Source organism: Cyprinodon variegatus, unplaced genomic scaffold (genome assembly GCF_000732505.1).
Source record: "Cyprinodon variegatus isolate N-32 unplaced genomic scaffold, C_variegatus-1.0 Scaffold636, whole genome shotgun sequence".
NCBI classification, from domain to species: Eukaryota; Metazoa; Chordata; class Actinopteri; order Cyprinodontiformes; family Cyprinodontidae; genus Cyprinodon; species Cyprinodon variegatus.
In genome coordinates, this window is record NW_015151089.1 from 398525 (window position 1) to 411108 (window position 12584).

Here is a 12584-nt window from a genome sequence, read left to right on the forward strand (position 1 = left end):
CGCCATCAGACTGCTGAACAGTTGAAAAAACTGTAAATCATGTCACAGACTCGGCATCATACTGATAACACCAAACCAAAATACTGTATATTTGCACCATAAACATGTTTACATTTGATCACTGCTGCACTTAAAGGGATGGAAATGGTTATATCACTGCTAAGCTGCTGCTCATTCACTATCTGAAAGCTGTTCAAAACAAAATTTCGTTTTGTATAATCTCTGTTTATAAACATTATCAGTAATGTCTAAGTCTAAAGTATTTCTTTCCAGTTTAATCTAACTTGAACAGTTTCTTTCTTATTCACTGAAATGTAATAGTATTTATTTTTCAGTGTGGTTTGAAGGCATGCTTTTATATTCTGCAGATTTTTGTAAATCTTTATAAAACTGCAGTGGTCAGATTCTCCTACATGCCATTCCCTTTGGACGCTGATCTGAGTGATGTGATGCTTCACTGTTCTGTTTAACCGTGCTTTTGCTGCCATCTAGCGGCTAAAACAGGAATGTCTGACACGCATTGAAAAGTAAAAAATGAGAACTGTATGTCTTCTTCCTCTGCGAAATAAAAGTAAAGTTTTGACTAAACAATTAAGGATAGATTAACCTCAGCAGCTGGAAGGTGAACAAAGTGTTTTAAGATGTTATTAACAGCTTCCAGGGCTGCTCAGTGGCACAGTGGGTAGCACTGCTTCCTTGCAGGAAGAAGGTTCCGGGTTTGATTCCTGGCCCGGGGTCTTTTTGCATGGAGTTTGCATGTTCTCCGGGAGCATGCATGGGTTCTCTCCGGGTACTCCAGCTTCCCCCTACAGTCCAAAAACATTACTGTTAGGTTAATTGGCTTTTCTAAATTCTCCTTAGGTGTGAGTGTGTGTGTGAATGATTGTTTGTCCTATTTGTCTCTGTGATGGTCTGGCAACCTGTCCAGGGTGTACCCTGCTTCTCGCCTACAGACAGCTGGAGATAGGCACCAGCATCCCTTGTGACCTCAATGAATGGATGGATTAATGCAGCTCTACATGTGTCTGATTCTATATGCTTTTTACCACTAGAGACTGAAGTTTCAGCCTATTTTTCTAATATCTCCAGATTAAATGGAGATTATCGGTGAACATTGAGGGAAAATTCCTGTGAAAATAATCACAATCAGATTTATGTTTTGGGTTAGACTCTGTAAATGGGGAATATATAGGCTTCAAAATTTCATTTTGTACAGCTCTCATGACAGTTCCATTCCATGAGGTGAAGCAGTGATCAAATGTAAACAATTTGGGAGAAATAAAAGCATGGTGCCAAAAAAATGCATTGATATGGAAGTTCAGAGCATTAAATATGTATGGTGAAAGTCTGTGACAGGATTTAGGGTGTTTTCAAAAGTTCAGCAGTGGGGAAAATGCTGTTTCAGAATCTGCTGAACCTGCATTGGTTGCTTCGAAGCCCCTTCCCAGAGGGCAGCAGGGAGAACAGTCCATGGTGGGGGTGTGAGGGGTCATTTATGATGTTACAGGCTCAGCACATACAGCGCTGGGATGAAATGTCTTTTTATGGAGGGAAGAGGAGCCCCGATGATCCTCTCTGCTGTTCTAATCACTCTCCTCACCTTCTTCCAGTCTGAGGCGCTGCAGCCGACCCTATAGAACAGGTGTGGCCTGTAACAGGTTTATTTCTTTCAATCAGAGTCAACAGGTTTATAAAATTAAGCTCATCTATTAATTTTTTCTCTCACCTTATTCTTAACTAAAGTGTCTCCCTGCTCTGTCTAATATTTTTTAAAGCATGCGACATATCTGTGCAGTGCTTACTTTATCTGAGAGGTGTGTTTATTTTTTTTATTTGTTGTACAGTCTACTACATTAACCTTGAATTTTACGGCGCTAGTGGCTCACTTTTCTGACAGCAGGCTGACAGGAAAGGGGGAATGAGAGAGGGGGAGAGACATGCGGCAAAGGACCACAGGTCGAATTCAAAACCTGGTCGGCCGCGTCAAGGACTAAGGCCTCCATACATGGGTTGTGCGCACTAACCACTGCATCTCCTGCACACATCTTTGTTCTGATCATGTTTTTCTCACTTGTCTTTTCATGAATTCCCGCATTGTGAGACAACAAAGGATATTTATATTTTACATGAGGGTTAAAACATTATCTCAAATCCTAGCATGTTTATATTTTTATTGGTGTTGCACCGATGATATTTTTGGGCCCGATACCTGGCTGTGCAGTATCAGTAGATACCGACACCATACTGATACCCTCTGTTTGAAATTGATGTGTGTGTGTGTGTATAAATGAAGAACTGCATACTACTTGGATGTAAAATAATTGCCATCATGGCTTCGTCAAGCTGCTGCCTACCTTTGTGAAGCAGGAAGAAGACTAATACAAAGTGAATCCAGCAGAACTTTTTATTGCCTACCTGGAATGGGTGACATTCCAGGTAGGCATCTCAAAATGGTATCGGTGCCCTATTTGTTGGTACTGGCCGATACCATACCACCATTTTAGTGCTGGATCGGGGCCTCGCCAGATACTGGTATCCATATCGGTGCAACACTAATTTGTATTTTCCTTTGTCTGTTATTTTCAAATGTTTAATTCTCTGCAATAAATGTATCAACAGGTGGAGCTTATAAACTAACTATGTTAATCCTGGAGCCAATTGATTGCCCTGTATTTTATTTATATGCACTGAAGTAAAGAATTAATCCAACTTCATGCAAAAATTAAAGTTTTCTCATGAGCATTGCTGTGTTTTATACCCACATTAAGAGCGCTATTCATGCTGTAGCCTGGCACTGTCAGTATGTTCTATAAGTTGTGTCATCCTGCGTTGACACATTGACCCTTTTTTAAGCTGAAACATTTCCTGACAGGAAACTACTCAGTTTGTGCAACACGTCAGTAACAGGGTGGATTTGATGAAGCCTTCAGTTTTCTCCTTAAAATCCTACTATGTGGGGCATTACAGCTGTAGATTGTTGCACATAGAGACTGAGTCAGCGCTGCCAGTGTAGAACAAACCCAGTTCTAGGGAAGAAAACCAGCAACAAACCAGTCAGTGTGAAATGTTACAGTGAGATTTTTATGTGGAAGATATTTGTCTGTTTGTCTCAAAAATCTGTGAAAGACCAACTGTGCCTGCAAAGGGATTCTGTTCTCTATTCATTGCTTGTTTTAAATGATCTAAACTCTATTTTTTCATGCCATGTCTGCAATAAGCTTTTCTAAGAGTATTTTTTATCAACTGTGTTAATATGAATATATTACTGATACAAAAATGAATCTGACGAATCCCTTAAAGAAACAAATCAATCCTGTCTGTTTGTTTTTGAGTTGCTATAAACGTGTTCCAGAGACAAAATAGGCAAGAAAGAAACCTATAACCTACTGCGGACCTGATTCATGTCCGTTTCCAGAAAACAGGAGCTGGTTTTGCATTCGTTAAAACCTTTGATGATTTGAATTAAAATGCGTCTTTTAGTTTTTCTTGGACTTGTGTCTGAAAGCTCCATTGCATAAGCAGAGAAAAGGTGTCAACATTTTTAGAAGAAGTAAAGAAAAAGGAAGTTTCACCACTGTTGGGACGTCACCTGAAAGCCCCTTTGTCTTTCAAGTATTTGGAGGGGGGGGGGGTCGTAAAATGAGTCAAACGTGATCCATTCGTTAAAACATTTGGAGAAATAGCCAATTCAATTTTTTTTTCTTCATTGACACAATTAAAGATTTCTGATTTCAATTTTAAACTCATAAGAGTTTAATGTCAGAAAAGTATATGAAAAGGTATTTATTATAGACAGACATCAATTCCTATTTGAAGAAGTAATCCCCTCCTTAAACCTGGGCAGGATCAAGTGTTTGTGATAGTCAGCAATGGGGGCCTGATATTACTGTGGGTGAATTTCTGCTTTACAGAAATGTTGTAATTCAGCCATTAGACCAGGGGTCTTCCACGTTTTCCAGGCCAAGGATACACATAATGATGGTGAGATGGAGCGGGAACCCCCTAATTATATATATCGTATGTAATTGTGTTATATTAAACTGGTCCTATAGTCACTTTAATACAGATAAAGTAATGGGATTATTAAAGTATTTCTGATTCTGATTCCTGGTTGATGGGTCAGCTGTTGTGAATGAAACGGTGCCCAGCTTGAAAGAGCTCCTGTGTGTCGCTGAATGTGAGCATTGATGACTGAAAGACATCTTCTGCCTCCATTTATCTGTTTACTACAGTGTGTTGAATTCATGTTAATGTGGATTTAAAGACATTTCAATTAGTGGAAAAAATTGCAGGGGGGAATATAAAAAAAACCCTCCAATCATCCAAAACTTTCACGACCCCCATGCAGTACCTCCAGCCTCAGCAGCCCAAACATCTTACTCAGACTTTAACTAAGCCCCTCAAAAACCTTCATTTGGTTCTTTTTTCTTGTTGTCATTCAAAGGTGGATTCATTGGAGTTTGTTGTTGGGTGTTGTCACCAAAATAGAATAAAATACACCAACAAACACCTACTCAACGTGTGTTGAGCAACTTTTCCCTAATAGTTTCAACATTATGTGAAACTCACTATAAAATTCACCCCCCTCGAACATTTCCGCTGTGTTCAGAAGACAGGAAGCAGATTTAGTCTGTTGATTAAAGAGCATGAGGCTCACTGTCAAACAGCAGGAACAAGTGGAAGTCGCCACATTCGTGACCTGATATTTAAACGTGTCTTCAACCTTACAGCCATGAGCAAAAGAAAAAAGGGTAAGGGCTCAATTTTTGCTTTTATTTTATCTTATTTTGCTGGGAAGCTTTGAAAAAAAAAAGTCCTGTCATCATTGAAATTCAGTTTTTTGTCACTCAATAAAGTTCTGCTTCACTCACAATGAAGTTTAGAAAATGAAAGAGGAAAATAAGACTAATAAGATTAATAAGACCTTTTTGAAACATTCTGTGTTAAGAAATAATTACTATATAATAATTAATAATCAAATCCCTGAGGAAAATACAACTTAAAACAAATACATAAAAGAATATAGACTGTAGCGCTAATTATATACTTAAAAGCCTAAATAATCAATTGATAAATCCTCATGGTTGATATCCAAGGCACATCTGCCACACCTAAGGACTAAAATAAGATATGATCCACTTTTTTTGTAACTCTACCTCCTTATGTCCTTTACATGCTTACATCTCCCTTAGCATTACAAATGATAATGATTCCTTGCAGGTAAGAAGCTATTAGCTGGGGTTAAAGTTACCAATACAGATTAAAAGATCTTTCAGATAGAGCCATATTTATTTCCAGTTAAATACAGTGAAAATTAAGGTTATTATTGCATGACTTTTGGTGGCCTTTGCGGTATTAGTTGGGTTATACAAGCAGAACAATATAGACATTGTTATCTTTTGAACTTTCATATCATCCTGCTCTTTAAAATGGTTTTCTGGGATTTAACGTCAACTATTTGTTAAGTCATTGCTAAACGGTGGTGGTTCAATCCCCGCTGGTTGATCTTTCAGGATTATACACTAACAGGTACATTTTTAATTAATTAAATATTAAAAACTGTCTCCCTAAATATTTATTTTATTGGTTATCTGGAATAAAGTAGATATAATTCAGTAAAAATAAAATTAGCCTCTGGAAGTTGCAGAGAAAGTACCACCTACTGTACACACTTGGGTATTTCACTTTTATATAGAGTGGTGATATAAAACCTCAATGTTTTACCACTTATGTTATGAGTCAAAAGTTTTTTCAAATAAGCCTTGAATAATCAATTAAGTTTAAGTTCCCTTTTTAACAGATACTGAAACTTCCGATGAATCTGCAAAAAACAGATTGCACTGTTTTGACTTCAACATTTCTTAAAATGATCCATCTGATTAAAAACGCTGAAAGCTGGAGAGACGATGCTGATGTGAGCGTTGTGTAAGCTCCTGGCAACATGTGATGAATTGACACTTGTCTGGGTGGATCTTCATTTTCTTTGTCCACTGTTCCACTAACAAACCTCTTCTCGGACCAATGTAAAAGAAACACAGGGTCCTCTTTGTGCGGCCAGAAAGGACGGGGCCTCGGCTGAGCAGAGAGGGGACAGTACATGTCTGCAGGAAGGGACAACACCTCCCTGTGTCTTTCTCTTTCCAATCATAAGCTGAATTATAGTCATGTTGCAGCTGTAAATTGTTTATCTTGGCTGTTATCCACATCACCTTACTAATTGGAGCTGAAATTAAGTTTGAGGGTCTTTAGAGATTTAATCTTGCCGTTAAATCAACCATTTACCTTCAGTATCAGGCTGTTTGTGCAAAGAAATATTTTTATGGTAGCTTAAGTTAAATCAGTTTTCTTTAACTCAGATCCTAAGGTTCCACTATCCTGTGGCATTTAGATTTGTTCATTGTCCTTCATACCTGGATCTAGTTTCTAAAACTAACTCAAAAACAGTAATTCAGGTAACAGCGTCATATTGAAGTCAGAGGCTTCTAAATGTTGCAGGATACATTTCTTCAAGGACTAGAGTTTGAGACCGATGAGTTAGATGGTCCAACCTTGAACCAAGAATGCATCTTACTTTGCTTATCCATCAGAAATGAATGATGCCTACTGTATGACTCCAGCAATCTATGGGTGAGAGGTGGGGTACTCCATGGATAGGGCCAATCTATTACAGAGCAACATAGAAACTCAAAACCTGCACACACACCTCAAATGGCCACTTAGGGAATTTATTTCACAGTCATGTTTTTGGACTGTGTGAGGAAGCTGGAGTACCCAGGGGAGAACCCATGTATGCACACAGAGAGCATGCAAAAATACCCTAAGTCAGGAATCAAACTCAATTCAATTAAGTTCAGTTTATTTATATAGCGCCAATTCACAACACATGTCATCTTAAGGCACTTTACAGTTCATCAGATCGTACAGTTATATTGCTTTAAAGTTTTCTATCTAAGGAAAACCAGTTGATTGCATCAACTTATTGACTTTAAGGCAGTCCCTCACACTAAGCATGCTTGTAGCGATAGTGGAGAGGAAAAACTCCCTTTTAACAGGAAGAAACCTCCAGCAGAACCAGGCTGAGTGTGAGCTGCCAAATTACCAAGGCGGACTGTGGTTCAAAGAGACAGAAGCAGACATATAAAATGAAGCAGAGATTCAAAAAGGACCAGCTCCATAGGCGGAACCGTCCAGGAAACACACTGCCAGGCAGACAAGCTCCAAGCCAGCTCCCATGTCAGAGGTGCTGACAAGAGAGCACATCAGCCAGTAACAGTCAGAGAAACAGGACTACTCTGAAAAACAGGCCGATCTTGAACAACGAAGGTGTTGATGGCAGCAGCACAGCAGATATTTCTCTCCAGGATGGAGTCACAGCCAAACAGGAACAGATGAGGCGAAGCTACTACTGTATGAGAAAAAGCAGACAGAGCAAATTGTTAGACATTAAACAAATTGATTCTGCAGAGTGGGAAAATAGAGATAGAATGATGAAAAAAAATGGGTCCCTAAGTCCTCCAGCAGTCTAAGCCTATAGCAGCATAACTATAGAGATAGCTCAGGATATTCAAACTTGGGCCCTTTTTTGCTGCAAGGCATCAGGGCTGCAAACTGCTACACCATGTAGCCCCCTTTGACACAGATATAACAGTATGTTGTTAGCCATTAATGAACAAAGCTGACAGTGGAAAAGTATGTGCTCCAAAAACTACTTAAAGTATAAAGTAACCTTTAACAAAAACAGCTAGATGCCACTATATGAATTTTAAAGCTCAATTTTTCAAATATTTCATCTGGGTCTTTTCTGATTCCTAAAAAAGATAAAACTTACCATAAATGAACTAAAGGCTGATTTATCTCTCAGCTCCTGAGTTTTTTTTTTTTATAAGGTTCTTAAAGTCCTAACTGTCAGATGCAGTATTGTGGTTATCAGGCCTGATTTTTTTATTTCATGCTCTAATATGTCCTCTTTCATAATCATTAGGCATGTTTTTAAATGGACACAGGTATTTGTAATAAAGAAAATAACAATAAAATGTATCATATAATGTGCTATGAGGGGTGAGTGACGCTAATCCTTGATCCAAACTGAGTTATCTGATGTTTTAATGGGGGAACAGCATCAGCAAGAGTCATTGAACCATCAGCTTCAAATTGATAAGCAGTAACGCCTCAGCTGCTTTCAGAACATGTCGCTATTCTGGGTGCTCAAAAAACCCAGAACCAAAACACTTATTAGTTCTCTTTTTTTGTTGTTTTCTTTTTCCTTTTTAAAACTCAAACCTATTTGCTGTTATTTAAGGGAAATTTGAAAACCTGCACGTCAAAGTTCTTCTATTCTAAATTAAGATGGTGTAAATAAACATGCAGCGTAAATAGTAGATTTGTTTGCACATATATATCATGCATTTGCATTGTTAATATTTAACATTGAATGCCCATGAAGAACATAGCGCATGTTCCCAAAGCATTGTTGAACCTTGAATTCAGGAGGAATAATGTTTTCAACCTGAAACAGAGAATCAGATATTTTACTTTCACAGAACCGCTGGGGAAGTCATCTATTTATGGACGAATTTAACAAAAATTTATTAAATAAAAAACAAAACAAATTATCTCATGCTTAACACATGTTTTTTTTTTTTATTGAAAGTTAATATATTTTCCTTTTGATTAGTAAAAATTAAGGCAACATGTTAAAATATGGTGTTTTGTCGCATAGATATGTGTGTTTTTGATTTGATAAGTTGAAATATCTGCCTTTCCAAACACATCGGAGAGCTGTATTTATTCTTTTCTTGTTTATTTACTAAATGAAAACAATGCAAATGCATTCAATCATCCAAACAGAGTGAGTAAATGTTATATAACTGCATTACAGGCGATAAGTTCCTTCCACCCATTTAAGGGATTGAGAAACATAAGTACATTCCCCAGCAGTAAAATCAGGGATTGTTAATAGTTCTGAACAATTTTATGATGACTCATTATTTTTATAAGGTAACCAATTCAAGCTCTGTTCAGATAACACTTCCCAGCTTTCCATTTCACCGTCACACCTTTCCAAACACATCAGTGTTTCAGAGGAAAACACTTCTGCTGAACGTAACTTAGTCCATCGCTTTTCAGACATGTCGTATTTAAACCAATGGAGCAGCAAAGCAAAGCAAAGCTGCTGTTATGAATTAATAAAGCGTGTTTCTGTAGTGACGTCTGATACCAGAAAAGAGCTGATAAATATCTGGCAGTGTGTTCAGAGCCTAAACTGGTTCTGTTGAAAGTTTTTTTTTCCTGGATAAACAATCCTCAGATGTTTTTTTTCTTACAACATAAGATCAAAAATACTGGAGGTTAATGATCTGGATCCAGTTAAAACTTTTTGAATCACCTGACTCTAACTGACCTTAGCAGTGGACCAACAGAAAAGCTGGTTCAGGGAAAGTAAAATAGAGGAAATGTCAACATATCAGGGCCATGTCATCTTTACATTCATGATAAATTAGTAGTTCATTTCCTCTCTGTGAACACCATTGTTACATTAAAATGTTAATTGTGTATTAAATGTTTTTTTCTTAGATTGCTGCACATCGATCCTCCATTTTTAAAGAGAATCATGCGGAAGTTTGACAGGAAACAGACTGAAGGTCTGGAGTTATATGAGGTTTTAAAGTCTTTAAGATGTTAAAGGTTTGTTGAACAGCAGAAGGTTATCTGACTCAATCAGTCCTTGGCTGCTGCTCTCCGAATGGGAGCGAAATGTTTAGAAACTACGACTTATTTAGCAAAAAAGGCAAGGTTTCCTCACCAACTATCACCTTTTGAGCAAACCTATCTTATATTATCCAAATAAATCAAACTATGTTAAAAAACATTAAAATCTGACATTATAGAATTCCTTTAAAGATGCTCTTCAGGATCATTTATGGTTTTAGATCCAGTTTCTTTTCTGAAAATAGTCTGCTTAGTGTAAAATGAGGAAGTGAAGGCCTCGCCCATGGATCCAAAGAGAACATCTGGCTTTTAGTCACTGGTAATGATCATTATAGTTTATTCCCTAAACTAACCCTAAAGCAACTTAAAATTTATTGGGCTTTGGTTTGTTTTTACATTGATTTTACTTATTTATTCATCAGAGTGAATAGAAAAACATGTCAGAAGTGAAATCTCACAGTGACCTTTATACATGTTAACAAGCCTGTGTTTAAACGGTAACTAGGCTAAATTTATATAACAGTAACACAAAGACCTTCATACGCTGATACAGACATCTTAGGGTTAGGTACCTTGATTAAGAACACATTTAGGGGTTAGGAGCAATCTGGAATCAAATCGACCATAATAATAATGTTAATAAAGAGATAGATTCTATAAAGTATAACACTTACATAAATAGTAATGTCAACAAGCTGCAGAGGTAAAAATACTAATACTCAACTTTTTATAAAATAATTAAGCCGAACTTACTTCATTATTTTGCCCTGACTGTAGAGTGTGTGTGTGTGTGTGGGGGGGGAGTTATATCCTGAAATTAATAAATCATCACATTTATGTTTTTATCTAAAACATGACTCAAAAATACGGTTTGAAAGGAACATTGGAACAATTAAAAGCATCATTGATTAAATACAAATTTTAATTGATGAATGCAATGGTAGAAAATGATTTAAAGAATACATCTATTTAAAAATGAACATGATCACTGGACTATTTGTCTAGCAAAATATAGTGATGTCTTTAAAAGTGAACTTGGGTCACTAGTCTGTTGCGTCTTAATTTTTGGGTAACAGGCTGAAATGTTTTGGTGTAAATTTCATGTATTAATTCCAATTAATTACTTTGTTAAGCTTACTTATCAGACCTTAAAGTCAATGTCTACCTCTGTTTTATTTTACTTTCATCATCATTATGATTGTTTCTTAGATAATATTTGGTTTGAACTGCCTTGTGCTTTGTATAAAGCATCTTATTCACTAGTCCATGAAAACTTCTCCATAACTAAAGGCTGAGATATTTAACTGAACATTTTTGGCCAATATATAAAGTTTTCCATGCAGTTTCCTTCCTAAAAGCTAAGGTTTAATGACCATAAAAAGTGAAAGAATGAGCCTCTGGTGTGTGACAGCAGAGAAATGTTCATAAAAAGGATGTTCCTTTGAAGCCTAATGAGCTGCGTCCTCCTCTGCAGGTTTTAAATGGTTCGGGAGCCTCACCAACCTCTCCTCCCGCCGCTCATCAGAGAAGAGCAACAACAAAGCAGCTTCTCAGCTGAACAAGAGTCTCTGTGGAGCCAAAGAAGCAGCAGCAGCAGTGGAGGAAGAGAAGCAGTCAGTCGACGACATGGATTCGGGTCTCCGCAACTCCAGTTATGCCCGCTCCAGCGACATGTACACCCATGTTGGGACTGTTCCCCGCAGCGAGAAGAAGAGTAGCTTTAAGGGCCTGAAGGCTGCAGTGGGCAAAGAGGAGATGAGTTTGAAGGCAGAGGAACATGTTCGAGACTCCCCCCTCCTTAGTGCTCTGTCCACACTGAGCTTGAACAGCACGGAGAAGCCTCAGCCCGTTTTGGCTCGGCCGCTTCCCGCTACACCCTGCAGAGCCTCACCTTTGACCTCAGCACCTGCCAGCTGCCTCACTGATCTGTCAGATGAGCGGGTTAAACCGTGCAAGGCGAAAAGGGGCGAACATGCAACAGAGGATTTAAACATGGTTATAAAGCAGGACGTTTATGTTCCAATGGACCCAATTTCTGACCCAAAAGCTGAGAAGCAGGAAACCACTGAGACTTTGAAGAATGAGGAGCCAGACAGCAGGTGAGAGACATATTAACAGTACTTACAGTGAACAAAAAAGGCTACACACAGCCTATATCTATCTGCAAAGAGAAATTTTAATATAAATCAGCTGGTTCATAAGCAGAAACAGGTATCTGCTAAAAATGACAGACAAGTTAGTTTTGCACAATGAGAACTTAAAATACACAAAATGCAAAAATTCTGTTTTTTTATGTTCAAAGGCTTAATTTTGACTTTAAGGACTTTAGAATTTATATTGTAGATGCGACCATTCATCAGAAAGCCAATGTCTCAATGAAACTTTCAATATTGTTAAGAAAACGACATGACAGCAACTGTAATTGGTTCATTATTCCCTATTCACTATTTCATCAGGGGGTGGCACTGGGCGTATTTTAGGGTTGTTATCCAGAAGAAATGGCCAGTGACAGTGGTTGGGTATCAGATTTTAGCTTCTGATTAATTAACGCTTCAGTGTATAATAAGTACAGAGCTTTACTGACAGAAATGTAATATATTAAGAATAAGTATGCTATTTATTATCATCAAAATGTCAGGAATAGCATTGAGTTTGAGGCTCTTATACAGTAGCCCAACAAAGGCTGCATCAAATTGCAAAAACATGCAAATTGAACTGGACAAACAGACCCCATTGGAATGGTGGTTGTTTGGCTTCTTTTGTTAGCCTGTAATGCCCCATACCTGTATATCAGTGGTGTCAAGTAACCAAGTACCAATACTTTATTACTGTACTTAAGTACACTTTTTAGGCATCTATACTTTACTCCATTACTT

General features: G+C 37.7%; 1 protein-coding gene across 1 annotated transcript in view; it reads left to right on the forward strand.

Annotated features, from left to right (window-relative positions):
• Positions 1-4662: 4662 nt before the first annotated feature.
• LOC107096601 (SH2 domain-containing protein 3C-like) overlaps positions 4663-12584 on the forward strand; it is a 67311-nt gene continuing 59389 nt past the window's right edge. The window contains exons 1-2 of the mRNA XM_015393332.1: positions 4663-4751; positions 11183-11807. Coding sequence (XP_015248818.1) covers positions 4733-4751; positions 11183-11807 — 644 coding nt within the window. The 5' untranslated portion in view covers positions 4663-4732. The remainder of the gene's footprint in view (positions 4752-11182; positions 11808-12584) is intronic.